The following is an 18,920-nucleotide window of genomic DNA, read 5'->3' as shown; positions in this document are numbered from 1 at the left end:
TGACAAAGAAAATCATTTTCATTTTCAAGTTTAGACAGTTAAAGTTACTATTATGTAAAGTGGGATTGAACAATCAGTACATACAGTACATTTAGGTTTAAATTTAGTGGAAACATAATATTGAAAATATATCCTGAAAATATTATATATCTGATTATCTTTTTTTAATAAAACTTGTCATCTTGTTTGTTCACAGGAGAAACCATACCACTGTACCCAGCAGGAAAACTCCTCCAGCAGATATTACTTTAAAGCCCACCAGGAAATCCACTTAAATGAAGGTATTTTTATTAATTTAAAATAGTATAATAACTATGTCTGAGGTTTTCCAAATCGATAAGTCATTCAGAATGAACCAGTAGTAATTATTGCTTTCTAACTTATTTCCGTTTTTCTAATTGTCACCCTTTGTACAGCTTTAATGTCGTTTATAATAGCACTCTTTGTTTTACAAGGCACTGAAGGATATACAGTACCTGTTCTATAGTTCTATGGGATGGGTTATAATGACATTCTTTATTATACTATTGGATCATACTATATTATGACTTTTTTCAAAACTTTTTTATGACATACTACACAGTGACTTTCATCAATTACATTTTAATAACCTACTTTAGTGTTCCATTTTTATGCCATAATATACTATGACTTTTGGGGTTTTTTGGACCATATACTATACTGACTTTTTTTTACGAAATACTATAAGGGGTCGTATAGGACATAATTCTCATCTACCCTCTTGCATACACACAAAATACCTGTAAGATACGCAATTTTACCTCTCACATACACTTATTTTTAGTGCTCACATAAAAATTTAATGTGAGAGCTAAAAAAAGTTGTTTTCTTAAAGTCATAAAAAAATGTAATGCCCCGATACTCTCAGAATGATCTTTTTGTAGTCTACTGATATGTGGGGTGGCTTTCCCTCAAATAAAAAAAAAAAAAAACACCATATTTTGAGATGTCCAAAATTTGAAAGAAAAAAAAAAGTCATACTACTGCAAGTCGAATTTTTTTATGAAAAAAATCATAAATGGTCTTATTATAGTTTGTTGATACATGTAGTAGGGTGGCTTTTCCAGAAATACTTCCAGTACTTTCATTAATTTGTAGTATTATAATTATGCCTGAAAGGTTTGTATAATAGCACTCTTTGTTACATGATGTACTTTCTTTGGCTTTAGTTGGCCTCTGTTTTAAAAACTCAAATCTCACTTTGAGAGAGAAAGTATTTATTGGAAGAAACAGACAACAATTACAGTTGTCAAAGTACACATCCAGAAATGTAAAACCCAAAACATCATTGACTTCTGTAATTAATGTCTATTTGTACTTCCATATGAACACAACTTGCTCAGCATCATGAAGGTGAACTTTCCAAAATGTAACCATATGCATAGTTAGTTCATTGAATCATTAAGAAAAACAGTGTAAACAACAGAACTCTGTAAACAAATAAAAACAGAATTTCACAGCTTAATGACCGACAGAAAAGTACAATCATATCTTACGTAACATGAGTTTCTACGTCTAAACAAAACTGAGCAATTACATGTTCACACAACATGGAAAAATGTTCAAAAACCAGACTCTTTTCGAAGTGTACCTTGTTCCCTTAAAAATCTAACTAAACTGAAGTTTGATATGTGGAGTTTTCCCCTCAGAGATTGTCAAAGTTCCCCTTCATAATGTCCGTTAGAACTTTTGAAGGGATGTGCATTGTATTTAAAAATACAAATACATGTCAGAGGCAGAGTAGCAGAAATAACTGTCAAATAAAGAGGTTTGATATCCAGCCACAGACCAGTTTGGGCTCAAGATAGTTGTAAATGTGTGACTTACAGAATTACAATTGGAGCTGAGGTAATTCATCATCTGACAATTGCTTGAAAAGTAATACTGAAAGCTTAGTTTGCGTTATTCTACAAACGGTGTTTCCACGTCAGCCTTTTTAGAGTAAAATAAGATTTGCTCTTATATTGTAATTAGATTTTTTTTTGTTTTTGAAATGCCAATATAGGTAGCAGAAGTGGTCCCATTATCCTATTTTGGTTGGGCTGCAGTCACAAGCTCATGAAATATCCTCCCAAATTTTACCAATTCTCTCCCCCCCAGAGTAAGAAGACAGTGAAACATGACTAAACACTGAGGGGTAAAGGCACTAACATGATGCATTCTATCCTGTTTCCGTCCAAGACAGGATTGTTCTCCACTGACATCTGATCAGAGAATCCACCTGAGGGAAATAGAAATCCTCATTAGTCATCACTAAAGTAGAATTAACACAACAACCTGCAGAACACCTTTTACCATTAGCAAACATTACCAAAGGTACAGCACAGGAGCAAAAAAAGACACAACTGCTTGTGGTTCAGAGGGTTAAACTGTGAAATGAAATGAGAAGGATGTTATATTTGCAATTTTATTATTTTTGTTGTTATTGTTTAAGCCTTCCTCCTTGAGGGTAAAAAGGGTGTTTTAATCCTAGGTGATATGATCCATGAATAGCACCTCTCGAAGAAAATTATATATTGCTTGAAAAGTAGCGAAGGCCCTTTTAATGGGATTTAAAAATTGAATCGCTCTAAAAATTTAATAAACAAGTGTTTTACTACCTTCATACCTGATAAATATGAGATGAAAACTTACCCAGATTTAACCAGATATCGCCTTTTTCTTCTTTTTCTGGAAATATCAGAAAGAGAAAAAGAGATTTTTTTTTAGTTATTGTGTAAAGAATCTAGTGGTTTACTTTCATTCTCAAAACATCAAAACAACAAATCAAACATCAAACACTTTTGTAGCCAAATGTTTCGTTTCTTGCACAGTCATACACATGGGAATTTAATTTCAGTATTTCTTTCTTACCGTAGAAGCTGGAGGAGTTTGTTCGTCTGCAGTCGGCTCTGCCTCTTCCAGTTTCTCTTTTAATCTGTTCTTCTCTGAAAAAAAACCCCATGAATATCAACACATGAAGTTATTTGCCATCTACAAGAAAGGCAAGTCAATATAATTTATAAATCCAAAATCACTGATTTGTGTCATAACTTTCAGTGCTGCAGCTTGATTTTGGTCCTTTAAGAATAATATTTTTCCAAAAATTAAGACGACCCAACCCCACCCAGATTTGCTTGGACTATCATTTAGTGATTACTGATTTAAGATGTGATAAAGATAAATTGTATCATGGCATTTTACAGTTGGAAACTTGCCAGTTCTTTGTTACTTTGTTTCAAAACAAAAATATGGAAATCCCATTTGGCTTTGGGAAATTGTGATTTCATGCTCTCCTTACATTTTGCACTAATGAAACAAACAAAAATAATCGTTAGCTTCATGCTACATGTAATTATTATTTTTTAAATAACTCAAAGTCTCTTACTCTTCTTCTTTGCAGGTGTGTCTTGGCTCACAGTGATGGGGGCGGGGCTCTCCGTTGTCTCCTCGCCTCCTCCAGTTTTCTTCTTTTTCTTCTTCTTGCTTTCCTTTGAAAGTGGAGACGAGTCAACTTCAGGAAGCTCAGCGCTGATCACACCACTGTCAGCCTCCCCCTTCACTAATCTCTCCTTTTTCTTTTTCTTTGTCTTTGGCGGCTGGTTTTCTTTTGAGGAATTTTCTTCTTGCTCTGTGTTCATTTTCATCTTTTTCTTCTTCTTTGGTGTGTCGTCTTCCTCCGGGGCAGAATCGGGTTGAGGTCTTTTGGTTGGTTTTGGTCGAGGTGTCTGTTCTTGTCTGAAAAATGGCGAAAGTTAAATAAATATCATATTGTCCATGTTTACTATTATTCCATGAGTCATTATTATTGCGGTTATGTCATTGCATTACACATTTTAATATAAAGATCCAAAATAAACTCGACTGACTTCTCGCCGTCTGCTGCGGTCTCTCCTGAAGTCTCGCCGCTGCTCTTCTTCTTTTTCTTCTTCTTCTCTGCTTTCGCCTTGAGCCTCAGTTTCTTCTCTGCTTGTTTGTGGACCCTCAATCTCTTTTTCAGGCTGAGTTTCTTCCTGAGACGGTTTTTCTTTTTGGTCGAGGAGAGCTGAGAGGAGTTTGCATCTAAAGGGGTTAAGAAAGATATGAAAAGTATTCAGGGGCCTTATTGAAAAAAACTTTAATTTAAAAAGTGACCTAAAACTAAACCTGCAGTGAAATATAAAATAACTTCAATAAACCAATACTGAAAGTGTAAAAGCCAAACAGATTAAATATATAATGTATTCAAGGAGAAGAGTTAGACTACCTGTGGCTTCCAGCTCCTTTTCTGTATCTTCGTCGCCCCCTGCTGGTTTTTCGTCAGACTGCACCTCCTCTTTATCTTGTCCACCCTCCTTTTTCCTCTTTTTCTTCTTCTTCTTTTTCTCCTCTGTTGGCGCTGCAGGATTCTCCTCCTCCTTCTCCACCACTACTGTCTCACTCGGCTCCTCTTCTGCATCTTTCCCCTTATTCTTTTTCTTTTTTCTTTTATTTTCTGAAGGAGTGACAGGAGTTTCTTCGTCTTTCTCTTCCACTTCATCTTGCACCATTTTTCTTTTCTTTGCCTTCTTCTTCTTCTCTGGCGAAGTGGTCTGAGATGTGTCCTCCTGCTGTTGCTGCTCCTCCTCCACCTCCTCCTCTTTCTCCTGATTCTCCTCTTCCTCAGCTACCTCTTCTGCTTTCTTTTTGTCTTTCTTTTTCTTTTTGGCAGTCTTGGTGGAAAGAGAAGTATCACTGGATGACTCTACGGTGGAAGCGTCTGTGCTCGGTGTATCTGCAGCGTCTGTATCCTCTTTGCTCTTCTTTTTCTTCTTCTTCTTGGGGGTTTTAGCATCTTTTCCGGACTCTGCAGCCTCTTCAGGGAGCAGCTGGCCGGTTTCTTTCTCGCTGTCTTCGACTTCGATATTGAGGATGATTGAGCCTTCTGGGACTGATCCCTCTTCTGCTTTTTCTACGACAAAACCGAAAACACACAGCATTTATAGAAATGTAAACAAAGAGAGACAAAATAAGGAACATGTCAAAGTCTGTGGCCTCAGTACTGCAGACAGAGGACATGGGTCATTTCATACCAGCTCATCTAAAACTACCAGTCCATGTCATTAAAATTCTTGACAAAAGTTTTGTTAAACTTGCAAATTCCTATACCTCCTACAAATGTTTTTTTTAGTTATACAGTTTTTAAGCTTGGCCCTCTGAGCTAAATTTCTTATTTACACTTACAGTTATTGAAGATTTTTCACAAGTCAGATTATTAATAAATACAAAAGGTACTGAGCAATAATAATACATACATACATACATATAAAAAATAGAATTGAAAGAAGAAAAAATAAGGAAATATTGGCCACAGATAAAAGACATCTTATAAATAAAATAATGGAATGGATGTAATGGGTTCATATTGTCTGATTTGTCATAAGTTTCTTGTTCACAGGGCACTATACACAATGGGAAAAGTAGTTCAGCAGCATTTCTTATTTACCTTTATGTGAGAATTGTAGGAAATGTGTTTGATGTAAATAATGAATAACTTACCTGTGTCGTTGACGGGGTCCTCTGAAGTTGTTGACGGCTCTGTCGGGTCCTCAGGATTCAGCGAGGACGTAACTTCACTGTCCTCTGTTTTCTGCATCAACACACAGACACAATAATTATTATTACTACAATTACTTATCCATACTTATGTTTAGATCAACAACAGTTACTAATAAAATGGTTTAGGGTACCTTGGATTCCTCTTCCTCCTTTTCCACATTTGGATTTTCAGAATCAGGGTCTGCAAAAAAATGACAACATGATTGAATACTGAAAGTATTGTATTATTTCTTCAGGAATATCAGAAACATTTAGAGACATACTGAAGATGTTCTTCATTTATGTATGTATGCATTTAAAAAAGTGACCAGTAGAAGATCTTTGCACTCTTTAAGGATTTGGATACATAATTATTATTATTATTATTATTATTATGTTAGGATTATAAAACGTCTCTCTTTCTGAGTAAATCTTTTCAACCTTTGAGTCATGATTGCGTGCAGCATGAGAGCACTCTCCTTTTTTTTGTAGAAGATTTTTTTGACTTGTTATTTCAACAAAAGCTCAGGTGGAACTAATTTCCAGTGGCTTTCTGTTCCAGCAATTATTACAGTTCAGTGATTAGTAACGTGACAAGTTAAACCAGAGTTTGACAGGTGAAAATGTCCGCAGAGAAAAAACGTTTCTGCACCAAAGTCATGAATTAATTTCAACCACTTTGGTAAATGAGGTGACTGTGTTCCAGATGACTGTAATTCTGAGACTCGTCGTCGCTCCAGTTTGCTTAACAAGCTCCGACAAGCTTAACAAACCCCTTAAACAAGTGACTGACGTTGTGGAAAAAGAGCTGTCAGAGCGGTTTCTCTCAGCCTTGGCAGAAATCCTTCAAACTCTTTAAAAGTGTTGGCGTCAAGTCTGAGTACAACAAGGTAAAATCTTTAAATGTAATGTCCTCTGTTCTTTCCATTTATTCCCGCAATTAAAATGATCCAAAAGTTCTGCCAACAAAAAGGAATTATAGTATGTTTATTTTTCCTTCTAAATAAAATGGAAAAAATATGTTGAGTGTAGAATTAAGGGCTGCAGCGAGGAAAGGCCGAGTAGGAAAGTACTTAATTTGTGATTCACATTTGGAAGTGCATTTTAAAATTGGTGGATAACTTTTAAATGTCTGTTCGTACCAATTTTTTTAGTATAAATCACGTCCAATAACATGTTCACATATAATAATTTCTAATAGAATCATTATTCATACATTTCATCTGAAACAAACTTTTCACTGAACCATTCTAACACCCGATACGGTCTGATTATAAGTCATCCTTCCTGTTCAATTTTCAAATGAAATGTCATGTGGTGGCAGCAGCTTTGAAATCTGCAGCAGAGGTTTCAGAAAGAAAAAGCCCTCTGAGCCGTTTCTTCACAACAGCTTGTGATTCTTGTCAGTTCAGTGAGACAGAGACAGAAAAGATGCCATACATAACATGTAAATTGCAACCTGGTTGTCTTATTGGCTCTTCATACCTGCAGGGGGCGGGGCTTCGCTCTCTGCTGGCTGGTCATTGGTCTCCTGAGCTGTCAGGTCTGACGTTGCGGACTCCGCCTGGCTCTGCTCCTGCAGGAGGAATCAACAGGTCAACAACAGTCTCCAACATCACACAGGAAGAGTTTCTCTCTTGTTGCTTGCTTCATTTTCTTTCTTTACTTTAATGTCTTTATTTCATTCATGACATAAGAACTACTCCAGTTACTGTGAGCAACAGAAAGCTGCAGTGACCTATATATACCATTACAGAATTACACAGATTAAAATAGATAATATATGACCATTCGACTAATATATGAACTTTTTGATATCATATGATGTTTGTTGGCACTGCAGTGATGATAAAATTGTATAATTCGCTCAAGGTTTTTGGGAAAGTAAGCAAAAAAAAAAAAAAAAAGCGCATTCACAGAATTTGTCCTTCTTATATTTACAAACATAAATATACACCACTTCTACACCTTTGCAGCGCTGCTTTCTTCCTCAGTTTGATTGACAGCTGTCTGTTCAGGTGCAGAGATTTCCTCTGTGGCTGCTTCAGTCTCCTGAGGAAAGAAAACAAAACAAATTATAAAACTATACATTTTTTTTTTTACTGTAGAAAAAAATAAAGGATCATTTTAGTTTATGAGAACTTCAGCCTTGCGTAGTTCTGCTTTTTTCTTAATTTCTTTTGGTTATGAAAACTTTATACAAACACTACAACAACAACAACAAGTCAGATGAAGCAACAACCACAATCAGTCAAGTCCCGTTCACACACGCACTACAACCCTGAACCTTTCTGGACATTACCCATAGGAGCTGTATGCCAGCAAGGTTGTTATCGTTAACGAAAACTAGAATTGAAAAAACATTTTTGTTTACTGAAATAAAAATAGAAATGAGAGTTTTTAAAAAACCATAACTAACTGAAACTGTATTGTGTGGTTACAAAACTAACTAAAATGATAGTGAAAATGTCCTTAATTTTGGTCTTTGTCAACTTTTTTCACAAATAATCCAGTGTTTCTATTTCTCCACCGTTGAGTATGTGTATTCCTGCTTTGTGGGCTTCCGGGAGAAGCGCAAGTGAAATTACCGTAATGACTCCATATTGAATGAAAAGAGCAACTTCTCAGCTTTAAAAAAACATTGGCATTTTCCGGATAGCGCAAACCGTTTAGTTATTATGGTAAAAGTGTCGCCGGCGCAACTCTCTGTAAACTTTGGATGTTGTGCTTTCACTGTGTGTAAGTGAAAGTCTTCAATTCAACCATGGTATTACAATACATGTAGTGGAAACACTGCATAATCCTTTTTGGTTGATATGAAATGTATTTATTTAGCTCCAACTAAACAGCTGCTGGTTAGTGAACATGCAGGAACACATGGTAAATATGTTTACTGAGACTGTGATATCTACACTCCAACCAAAACTCAAAACACCCGGAACTGTAAGAGTTAATAACCTTATTGGGGCTGAGATGGATAAACCAAAGGAAATAAAGGCAAAATGTATTATGACCTCTTTGAATCTCGCACCAAACCCATTACAAAAAACACTAAAACTAATAAAAACTAAAACTAGCAAACTCACTCTAAAAACGATTTAAAACTAATTGAATTTGAAAACAAAAATTCACAACGAAATTTAAACTAAAACTAATGACAAATCAAAAACTATTATAACCTTGTATGTGAGAAGGCAAATGTCTGAATCAGTTAGACCGGACATGAAACAGACGTGGCGGCTCATAGTTTGTGTAATGTCTGATTAGTTCCAATAGAGTAGGTCATTGTCCAGAGAACGCAGTGAGCCAGAGACTGTTCTTTAATACGAGGGGCGCATAGAAGAAAAACATCTGAGGTTGAAGAAGGTCATTTACACACAGACATGAAAACAAAAAAACTACATAACCATCAATGTCATTCAACTTTTGGCCATTGAGATAAATATATAAAACAATTTCTGAATCATGAGCTTCGTTTTCTGCAATATATATTATATAAAAACAATTTTTTTAAAGAAAACATTTTAAAAAGTTCACATTGGCACATATCGGACAACATATACAGTCATGGAAAAACATATTAGACCTCCCTCTTTTTCTCTAATTTCTTGTTCATTTTACATTACAGTACATTTGTTTGGACAAATATAATGATCACAACAAAAACAGCTGATAAGAGTTTAATTTCAGAGCTGATATCTAGACATTTTCCATGGTTTTCATGATAATGACTTTCAAGAAAACCTTAGAAAATGGCTAGATATCAGCTCTTAAATCATTATACCAACATGCCTTTGATACGCCAATATCTGCCTAATTGTTTTCTTGCCTGACAAAAGTACCAACAAAATATCTGACAAAGACACAACTAGAGTCAGGAACTTCTGCGGTGAGGGCCAACGCCAAAATCAGACAAATTCCAGGAACAGCAAGAGACCGGGTTGTTTATGACAAAATTACATATTTTGCTGTGTGTTTTCTCTCATAGATAAGTTTCTTTATTTGCTGCATTCCCAGCAGCCTGATTCATAAAACCTCTTTACCAAATAAGCTGATTCCTATTAGCCTGACTCATCAACATATTTCCCTGCAGCTTGAACTACGCTGAATAATGATTTATGGAACCAAATCAACTGAAAATGAGTCAGAATGATTTAAATAAGTCCTGGCTTATTTGGTAAACTGGCACCAAATCTGGGCAATTAACAATATAATCATCATTGTGCAGGGGGTTAAATGAAGTTGACATTCCTGTTCAGTATTTTTCACAGACTTGTATCACATAGATGCCTGGTATCCACAGCAGCTTGACGGCCTATTATAAAAAACAAGTGCTTTATTGTTCACATTAATTACCAGCAATCTGAAGACTTTCTTTCAGGTATGGGGACATTTAATCCCAAACCTTTACATGCCAGAATAAACTTAAAAAATTGATGACTCTGCAGAGAAGAACTGCATGCACTGTTTCCCACTGGAAGCACAAACAATGCACTGCAGCCAGTCACAATCCTCTGCAAAATAAGTTTCAGATGTGCACAGGGTGAGCTGAGGGGAACAGAGGCTTGGCTGTGCCAGCAGTCAACAAAAACTGCTGTTTTTATGAGTTGTGGTTAAAACTGATTAACATTTCTGCTCATTTCTGAACCCTGCAGAGCAGTTTGGTAGAGGAGGGCGAAAATATACAGTACAAGGAGCTGTTTGGTGGCTTAAATGTAGGACACATTTCAAAAGGGAGCAATTCAGGAAGGTTGTAAAAGATACAACAAACTTGCAGTTGTATCCTCTTCTGTACGAGAGTAGTAAAAAGAAAACACGCACACACACACACACAGAGCAGAAAAAACTAGGAGGAAAATCTGATCAAAAGTTTAACTTCTTGGACAGGTTTGTATTTTTAAGGGGAAATTAGAAAAAAGATATGAAATATTGGAAGCACTTTAAAGTAAAACTAATTAAAGTTTTTATGTTTGTTGGAGGAGTAATCTTACACAACCACATACTTTGGATTCAGCCTCAGGTCACTAACCTGCTTCAGCTCATCCTCGTCCTCTTTATGCTCCTCTGTATCTAAAGTGGTGGTCACGGCGGGATCAGAGGCCACAATCTGATCCTCTGCCTGGTCAGGGGCAGCCTGGCTGGCCTCGACTGCCCCGGCTTCAACCCCCTCAGCAGACTCTTCAACAGGAGCAGACTGCAAAACATGTACAGGTGGGCCGGTTAGAACACCGAGCACAGCTAAGAGACATGTTCCTGTAAACTTTCTCACAGGATTAAAGGAGTGGTTCAGTCTTTTAAAGTTGGGTTGCATGAGGTATCCATAGTCTGGTATTACCTAGAAATCAACATCAGCTTAAGTTTATATTTAGAATATTTTACCGCTTTCCCTTGCCATGAAACAGCCCTGTTTAAGTGAACATTGGTGAAAGGGAAGTCCTTATACACTTTATTCAAAGCCGTCATTTTACCTTGCCGAACACGGTAGTAGCTGCTCTCCCGCTGCCTCGATTGTTTTGTTTGTTTGTGCTGTTGTACATATTCAGTGAAATCTGAACCAACCCTTTAAAACACCAATGTCACACAATGACACAAACAAACTAACCGATCGAGGCAGCAGTAAAACAGAAACTCCTTTCTTCTGTGAGGTAAAATTACTCTATTTCTCAAAGGGGTTTGGTGGCTCCAGAGGGCAAGGAAAGGGCCTTCTGACAGCGAGGAAAGGCAGTGAAAATATTCTAAATATACAACTGGCGTCTATTGTACTGTAATACACAGGATATGAAGAAATCCCTCATACCACCCAATTTAAAAAACCCCAACCTATGCCTTTATAGATTCCTGCTGGTTTTAGAAAGTTAAATTCCACACATTTGAGCATCATTTTATAAGGCTGCCAATATTCTATGTTTTCTTTTTTATTGTGAACAAATCCTATAAAAGGACCTTCAGTCTCCCAGCACTTTCCGAGTTTCTTTCCTGGGTCCTAATGAAGATATGAACCTTTAAAAACTGGCCATGAATGTATACAGGCATTTAAAGTTTCCATAAAAGCTGGGCACTATAGTTTTTACTTACTCAAACTAGACTAAATGATGTCTTTGTCAGGGACTAAGCCATGGATTTGATGCCCTACCAACTTCTTTACAGCAGCAGGATCATGTCTGTAAGACTGAGTCAAACTAAAGCGTCTGCATTTATGGTAAAGAAACAAAGTGTCTCACAGCACATTGTGTGTCTTGGGTTTTGTATGACTGAGATGAATAAGATATATCAGGCTTCAAATTATTCCCAACTGAACACAGAGAAACTACAAATCAAAAGTATAAGAAAATGTATCACAAAAACTCTTTTTAAAACACATGATGTTAAATATGTTTGGCAGCTTGTATTAATCTTTTCTTCTGCATGCGGGCCAGATTTAATCTGACCAGCTGGAGAGTAAAAAGGAGAAAGTAGAAAAACAAACTGTCTGCTTTTGATTTAATTCTGTTCAGTGAAAAGAAACATCTTTGTTCTGTTAAAAGTAGCGGAGTGCACTGTTGTAGAGAAAAATCTGTAAAAGCCACAACTCTTCTGACACAAAGCAAAGCAATCAGGATTTTGTCGACAGAACCACGGAAACATGAATACAATTAGTCTCTGAAGATTTTCATCCTGTCACACACAGTTTCTGTCCAAACAGCATTATCTACCGCATCACTGGGCTAGCAGAAAGGGACACACACACACATACACACACACATACACACACACATATACACACACTTGAAATAACAGACGAACACAAACTAACAGATACAGACAGGACAAGTTCACATGAAATGAGTCTGTGTGTGTTTCAGAGACGTATAACAACACTGGAGCTACTGTCCAACTATCAACACATTATTACAGTGACTGGACAACAGTTATGTGTATGTATTAGTGTGTGTGTGTGTGTGTGTGTGTGTGTGTGTGTGTCTGCATGTTGTTGTGACAGCTCTAGACTCCTGCTGCTGCACAAACATTTAAGACTTTTTACTTTTTGTCACTCCTTTTGTAGTTTCTCCATCATCGTGTATCATTATTAGACGACTTTGTATATTGATTTGATCATTTTTCACTTTGAAGCTCCTTTGCTTAGTTTCATTCATTTGGATTACATGTGTATTTTATTTTAGAAGCTGTCGAAGCAAACACAAAATGTGTCGCTCGCTCTTCCACTTAAAGAAAAATAGTATACTACTGTGCAGAAGAGTTGTGATTTTTCTATGTTAATAATGATTTACTATAATATTGATAATATGCAGATAAAATCAAGGACTTTTGTTGCAAAGTTGGACAGCAGAGAGGAGAGGTTAGAGGTGCAGGACTTTTATATGGCAGTAAAAAACAAGGCCACAGTGAGTAAACTGTGACAGGAGCAAAATAAGAAACTGAAACTGCTCAAATTCAGAGGGTAAATATTTGCTATTTGAGCTAATACATATTAACCTAAATTTGAAATAAATATGTTCCTGATACATCAAAGTAACAGATGTAGCGGCTAAATCTGACAAACTCCTGAAATGATTGTGATGTTTCACTAGAGAAGACTCTCAATGAAGAAAAGATCGAATAAAGTCTGGTTGGTTTTAGATTGATCTGTAAAAATATGCTGACACAAACGGGAGCCAAACGGGACATGCAGTCAGGACGGGATCTGGAAGCAGATTCATATATGCACGTCGTAAAAAACATAATTAGTGGTTTTCTTGTATTGTTTGACTGAAAATAGAAGAAAAAAATATCTCTCTGAAATATAATTCTGACATTTTTCTTACAAGTGTCTAATTGAAGGGTGCTTGTTTTTTTTATGGCAACAACTGCCTGTTTATTGTTTACTCTTTTTTCTTGCAAACATCAATAAGAGTGCCAATCTCGTCTCCTGGCAGCGATGCTGGACAGCTGCACTTTGTGGACTAAAGGACGAGCAGCACATGGGACTGTAAAAACAATAATAAAAAGTGTGAAGGCATACCAGAATCTGGTTCAAACTCCAATAAAACAGTGTTAGAACAAAAGACTCTGTTTTTCTCTGGTGGCTGCAGCTCAATTGCAGCAGCTGATGATTTTTTCATGGTTCAGGGATTCAAACTGGTGACCATCAAATCATAAACCTGCTTCTGTCACTCTCACACTGCTGCTATCTGAATCTGCCAATACCCTGCCGTGTGTCCATTGTGATGTTTTTCTCTGCTCACCTCCTGCTCTGTTTTTGTCTCTTCCTGCTCTTTTTCTTCTTCTTCGCTATCGGAGCTTGCAGTTTTGGTTTCACCTGCAGGATTCAGCTTCGGCTCAGAGGCGGCCTCAGCTTCTTTCTCCTCACTGGGAGGCTCGACACCATCCGACTCTGAAGCAGGGACACAAAATATATGCAAAATGGCTGAAGAGTTCTGGTCAAAATGTGTAAAACTAATATGTAACTTGGCAAAAACTAAGCCACACTCATGTAAACTAGAGGTAAAAAAACACAGATATTTGCATTTTTTACCTGTATCGGCATCGGCCAATACATGCATGCGTTCGCCGATTGATAAATTGAGACTTGTGTAACATTTGTCATCATTGTGTCATTTTTATCATGTAAATGGAGGGAGAAAAGTCAATATCGGCTTCAAAAATCAGCCCCAAAAAAATCAGCAGCACATATCGGGGATCGGTTAAGACTGATGTCAAAATAATCGGCACCGGCCTTAAAAAACCCGTATCGGTCGACCACTAATGTAAACGCATGCAAATGTTCAAAATGATTGAAATTATTAGAGCAAACACAACTAAGTAAAGAACAACACTAACCAGGTGGAGGTTTTGCTTCCACGTTGTTGGAGAGTTTAGCGTCTGCGCCCTCTTCTTCTTCGCTGGTGGCAGGTTCTGGTTTGATGCTCTTCTTCTTCAGAGAAGTGGAGTCTTCTGTCTCCTGCTTGGCGTCCTGAGCCAGAGAGCACAGCCTGCAACACACACACATACAGGTTTCATGTTATTTATGGATGATCCTGGACAAAGCTCTGGTGATTAAACGCACTGGAAAGTGATCTAGTGGTTATGATTTCATATAATCAGGCATTCAAATCCAAACTGCAAACTAATTTTGAGTAGGTTTTTAGTGTATTCAAACAGAAAAATGACATAAAGCTTACTCAAAGCTGTCAGCATACATACTGAATACAGTTAGTCTGCAGTAAATAATGCTACGTTTTAGAGATGTTTGAGTTTAGGAGAAGTACTGACGAGTAAAAAAAAAAGGACAAAATCGTTTCCTGTTATCTTCACTGTAGTAAAACGTAACTGGGGAACAAATCCTGTGTGAATCAGCCAAAAACTACAGATGTTTGTGACTGTCGAGATGAGAAACTCAAAGATGTTTACAAGCAGAATAAATTATTCTGACAGGAGAAATCTGTTTGTATGCGAGTCATAATCAGAAGGAAGAATTAGCTACAAAACAAACTACACAAAGGAAGGGATTGCATTGTGCTTTGATGGACGTGTTTCATAGTTACTGCAGAGATGAGAACCACCTTATCTGTGGTGTCTCAGGAAATGTGTCAAATAGATCTTGGGAGAAAAGAAACTTTTCCCTCAGAAAGAGCTGTTGGAAAACAGGAGTTTCAACCAGGATCGTCTTATATTCAGAGCAATATGATTTATTTGCATTTACTGGCTTTGATTTGTATTATTTAGTGTAAGATTCAGTGGAAAGTGGAAAACCGCAGACATGAGCTGATGTCATTCACTCATTCATCTGCAGGCCGTTTAATCCTTTTCAGGGTAGAAGGGATTTGAAGTAAATCCCAGAATGCACTGGGCAGGCGGCCAAGCAGTCATTCACAGGGACATGCACACTAACAGTGACATCCTGTCCACAGAGACAGTTTGGAGTCTCTAATACACCTAAGCTGCGTGTCTTTGGACTGAGCTACCTGCTGAGCAACTGAGTCCAAACACAAGGTCATGATATTTCACTATAAAATGATGATTGAATCATTGTGCATGAAATAAAAACCATGAAAGTGAAAAAACATTTGCAAAACAGACTTACTTTGGAGTTTAAACAATCAAACGTCCCTTGAACCTATGCACGCTCAGTCTATCCCCTCACTGTATATAATTAACATTACACTTCTAATGTACAGTAAATTATTGGCACCATCACTGTACAGTGTTTATTCAGAGTAGCTGCATAGTTTTACTTATGTCTAGTTTATTACCGTTGACTTGCCTTTTTATTGTTTACTTATTTATTATTTTATCTTGCATTTTTTACTGATGCGTCTTTTTATTGCACTGTATATTTCCCCGCTGTCTCACCAATAAAGGACTATCCTATATTTTTGACTTTTAAATTGTGTTTTGTTCTTTAGCTTCCAGCAATTCTTTCATTTTCATGATTCATGTGACAGCACAGTGCTTTCCCACTGGCTTTAATAAAGTATTTTATATCAACTTATCAGACATTTGATAAAAGGAATATTTATTTAAACCTCCGACTGTTTTCTTCTCCACAGGTATTTAGTCGTTTTCATTACTGGTGAATCTCTAGACTGGTTGAATGATTGCATTCTGGGTTGCAGCAGTAAAACCAATTCCACAGTGTTTTAATAATATAAAGCTTATGTTCAGGACTGCCCAGTTACTGTTTTGGCCCTTTGCTGCATGACGTCCCCATTCTCTCTCGCCTCCTTTCTATCTATCTGAACTACCCATAAAGGCAGAAAAACTCCAGAAAGTGTTTTCCCCTTCAGTTTTTCATTTAGGGTCTTTGTAACTGATAATATATTAAGAAGAATGTTGTATTACTATAATATGCAGAATGTAAAGCCATGGTCAGACTATAATCGTACTGTGAAAATCTCAAATCTTTGCAACCCTAATTGTATTTTTAAAATAAAAAATGTCCAAACTTCCTGCAATATGTCTGACTTACTTCATCCAGCCAGTGTAGATATCATGAAGGTTGGAGCCTTCCTCTGGTGTCTCGATCTACACAAAAAAAACATACATACACAATAAATACAGCAGCCTGAAAAGTACTTTATTTTTATGACTCTTAACATTTTCCAAATTAGTCATGAAAGCACATTTTACCACTTTTAACCGATTGCCTCAATGTTACATTTATAATCACACGGCTGAACAATATTCCTGTAACCCCACTGTGATGATGTAGATAAAAAGAAAAAAATTAAGGGTTTAAAAGGAAATAGCAAATTTCCTGTGGTTCAGGAATGCTTCAGCTTTGTTGCCACACGCTCCCGGAAATGAAACCATGCAGCAATACAGAAAACTAAGCAATATGAGAGTATGTGAGGAATTGAAAATTTAAACAATATGGAGAAAAGAGAAAAGGTCAGCTTACATGAGGCCATTTTTTTCTATTGTAGTTTTCCTAAGTGTCAGGAGGATGTTTTTACTGTTTTTAGCCAACCAGCAGACTGACCAAAGTTTACTTTCCTTAAAGCATACATAAAGAAAAACATGTGTAATCTTTGTGCATTTAAGTGCAAGAATACCACAATAAAACGTGAAATTCAGTCAGGAGAGTTATTGAGCAATGTGCAGAACAAAAAAGTGATTTTACTAAGAGGTTTCTAATGGTTCTGATTTTAAATAAGGTTTTGATTGCATTGCTCTCTAAAGAACATGTGAAAAATAAAATAAGATAATTAAATAAGCAGTGGGCAGCTTTGTCACAGAGTACAGGCTCTTGTGTGTGTGGTTGCATCATGACATTTTTAGAGCTGGAACTAACAACTTATCACCAATTAATTGTTAATTTTGCAACACTATTTAGTCATTTAGTCTGAAAACAGTGCAAAATTCCATTACAATTCCCTATATTTAGTTTGCATTGCTATAAAAACAAACAAAAAAAGCAAATATCAACAGAAGCCTGAATGTCACTTAAAGACTGCAAAATTAATTCAACTTTATTGAAATATGATTTGGTGCAATATTTAAATCCAAGTATTGAGGTGCTGCAGATGTAACAGAAAGAAAATCTTGTGAAAAATCACACCATGTGTTAATTTTTTCCCCAAAAAAATGAATAAAAGCAACAACAAATGTGATCAATTCCTCCAAGATTCTTAATCAAATGTAACAGGATTAGTTGCCAATATAAAATTAGTTTTTTTTCCCCAATTTTTATATAAATCGTCTTAAAATCAATTATTGATAAATATTTGCCGATTTATTTATTGTCGATCAACTAAACGAATAATCGACATAGCACTGCAGCTCAAGGACATTTTAATCAAAATTAACAACTTTTATCAGTAAATCCTATAGAAATGTAAGGAGGCGTTGAATGGGGGTGTCTGTGCGCTGCAGGAGGCCTGGAGCAGCCTTGTTTTTACAGCCACGCAGCTTCTGTAACATAATGTTCTTTTGCTGCAAGAGGCCTGAAGAAGCAGCCATGTGCCTCCAAACACACAGAGGCTGTCCTGTAGCTCACAGACTGGAGCACTGGAGCAAAAAGCACACTGAAATCACATTTATATTTAATGCATATTTCTTATATAATATGCAAGGTAGCATGCAAGCTAAAGCAAGAGCAATCAAATCATCAATGTGACCAGAAAAATGAAAGTGAGTGACTTAAAATCAAACGAGGCCACTTCTACGCTGAGTCAGGCTTTAAAGGGTGAGGACGCAGATCCAACTTCTTACCTGAGCAACGTGTTTTTCCAGCACCTTCGCAGCTTTCTTGTAGCCGTTCACCTTTAGGTGCTGGAAGATTAGAAAGAGCAGAGCGTCGTCCTCCTCTGAGGCCATGCTGACCCGCTGGACCCGCTCACACCACTGGCAAACGGGATCAAACCCGGAATATTGTTGAGGAGTTATTAACAGTTCAGTTCATGCTCGCTATTCAGCGTGCAGCCATGAGCTTCTTACGGCGACGACGCCCCCCTCGAAATGCATCATGGGAAGTGGGGTTTTCTTCGGAGAACAACAAAGGCATCCTCTGACATTTCAATGCATAAATGTTATAGTTACAAGGCATACGTACATACATATATGTATGTATGTATACATATATATACATATATATACATACATATATATATATATATATATATGTATAATTTTTTTTAATCTTTACATATCCTGTCATTGTGCTGCTGCAGAAATTAAAACTATAATTTTTGCAGCAGCACAATAATTTAGGCCTATGAAAATACAATGCATAAATTTCATTATAGCACAAATATAGTTACAAGGCTTAGATTATATATATATATATATATATATATATATATATATATATATATATATATATATATTAGTATTATTATATTATTATAATAATAATTTAATATGTATATATTATTAGTATTATTTAA

At 36.5% G+C, this 18,920-nt stretch overlaps 1 protein-coding gene across 1 annotated transcript; it reads right to left on the bottom strand.

The window, feature by feature from the left end:
• Positions 1–2,039: 2,039 nt before the first annotated feature.
• LOC131980973 (uncharacterized protein DDB_G0286299-like) lies at positions 2,040–18,470 on the bottom strand. The gene is made up of 15 exons (XM_059345272.1): positions 18,247–18,470; positions 16,502–16,557; positions 14,374–14,525; positions 13,779–13,927; positions 10,586–10,750; positions 7,525–7,608; positions 7,042–7,132; positions 5,709–5,758; positions 5,518–5,608; positions 4,247–4,930; positions 3,870–4,062; positions 3,389–3,738; positions 2,875–2,948; positions 2,656–2,691; positions 2,040–2,242 (listed from the first exon to the last, which is right to left on the bottom strand). Exons 1-14 carry the CDS (start codon positions 18,349–18,351, stop codon positions 2,662–2,664), a joined length of 2,274 nt encoding a protein of 757 aa, XP_059201255.1. The 5' UTR covers positions 18,352–18,470; the 3' UTR covers positions 2,040–2,242; positions 2,656–2,661.
• Positions 18,471–18,920: the final 450 nt, after the last annotated feature.

The sequence above is a fragment of the Centropristis striata genome, chromosome 11, assembly GCF_030273125.1.
Source record: "Centropristis striata isolate RG_2023a ecotype Rhode Island chromosome 11, C.striata_1.0, whole genome shotgun sequence".
NCBI lineage: Eukaryota > Metazoa > Chordata > Actinopteri > Perciformes > Serranidae > Centropristis > Centropristis striata.
This window is presented reverse-complemented; position numbering and strand designations above follow the sequence as displayed.

Coding starts and splice junctions, on each gene's coding strand:
- LOC131980973 (XM_059345272.1), bottom strand. CDS start 18,351: ATGGCCTCAGAGGAGGACGACGCTCTGCTCTTTCTAATCTTCCAGCAC. Junction 7,609..10,585: donor ACGAGGATGAGCTGAAGCAG/GTTAGTGACCTG, acceptor TTCTTTCCTCAG/GAGACTGAAGCAGCCACAGA. Junction 2,692..2,874: donor AAACTCCTCCAGCTTCTACG/GTAAGAAAGAAA, acceptor TGATATTTCCAG/AAAAAGAAGAAAAAGGCGAT.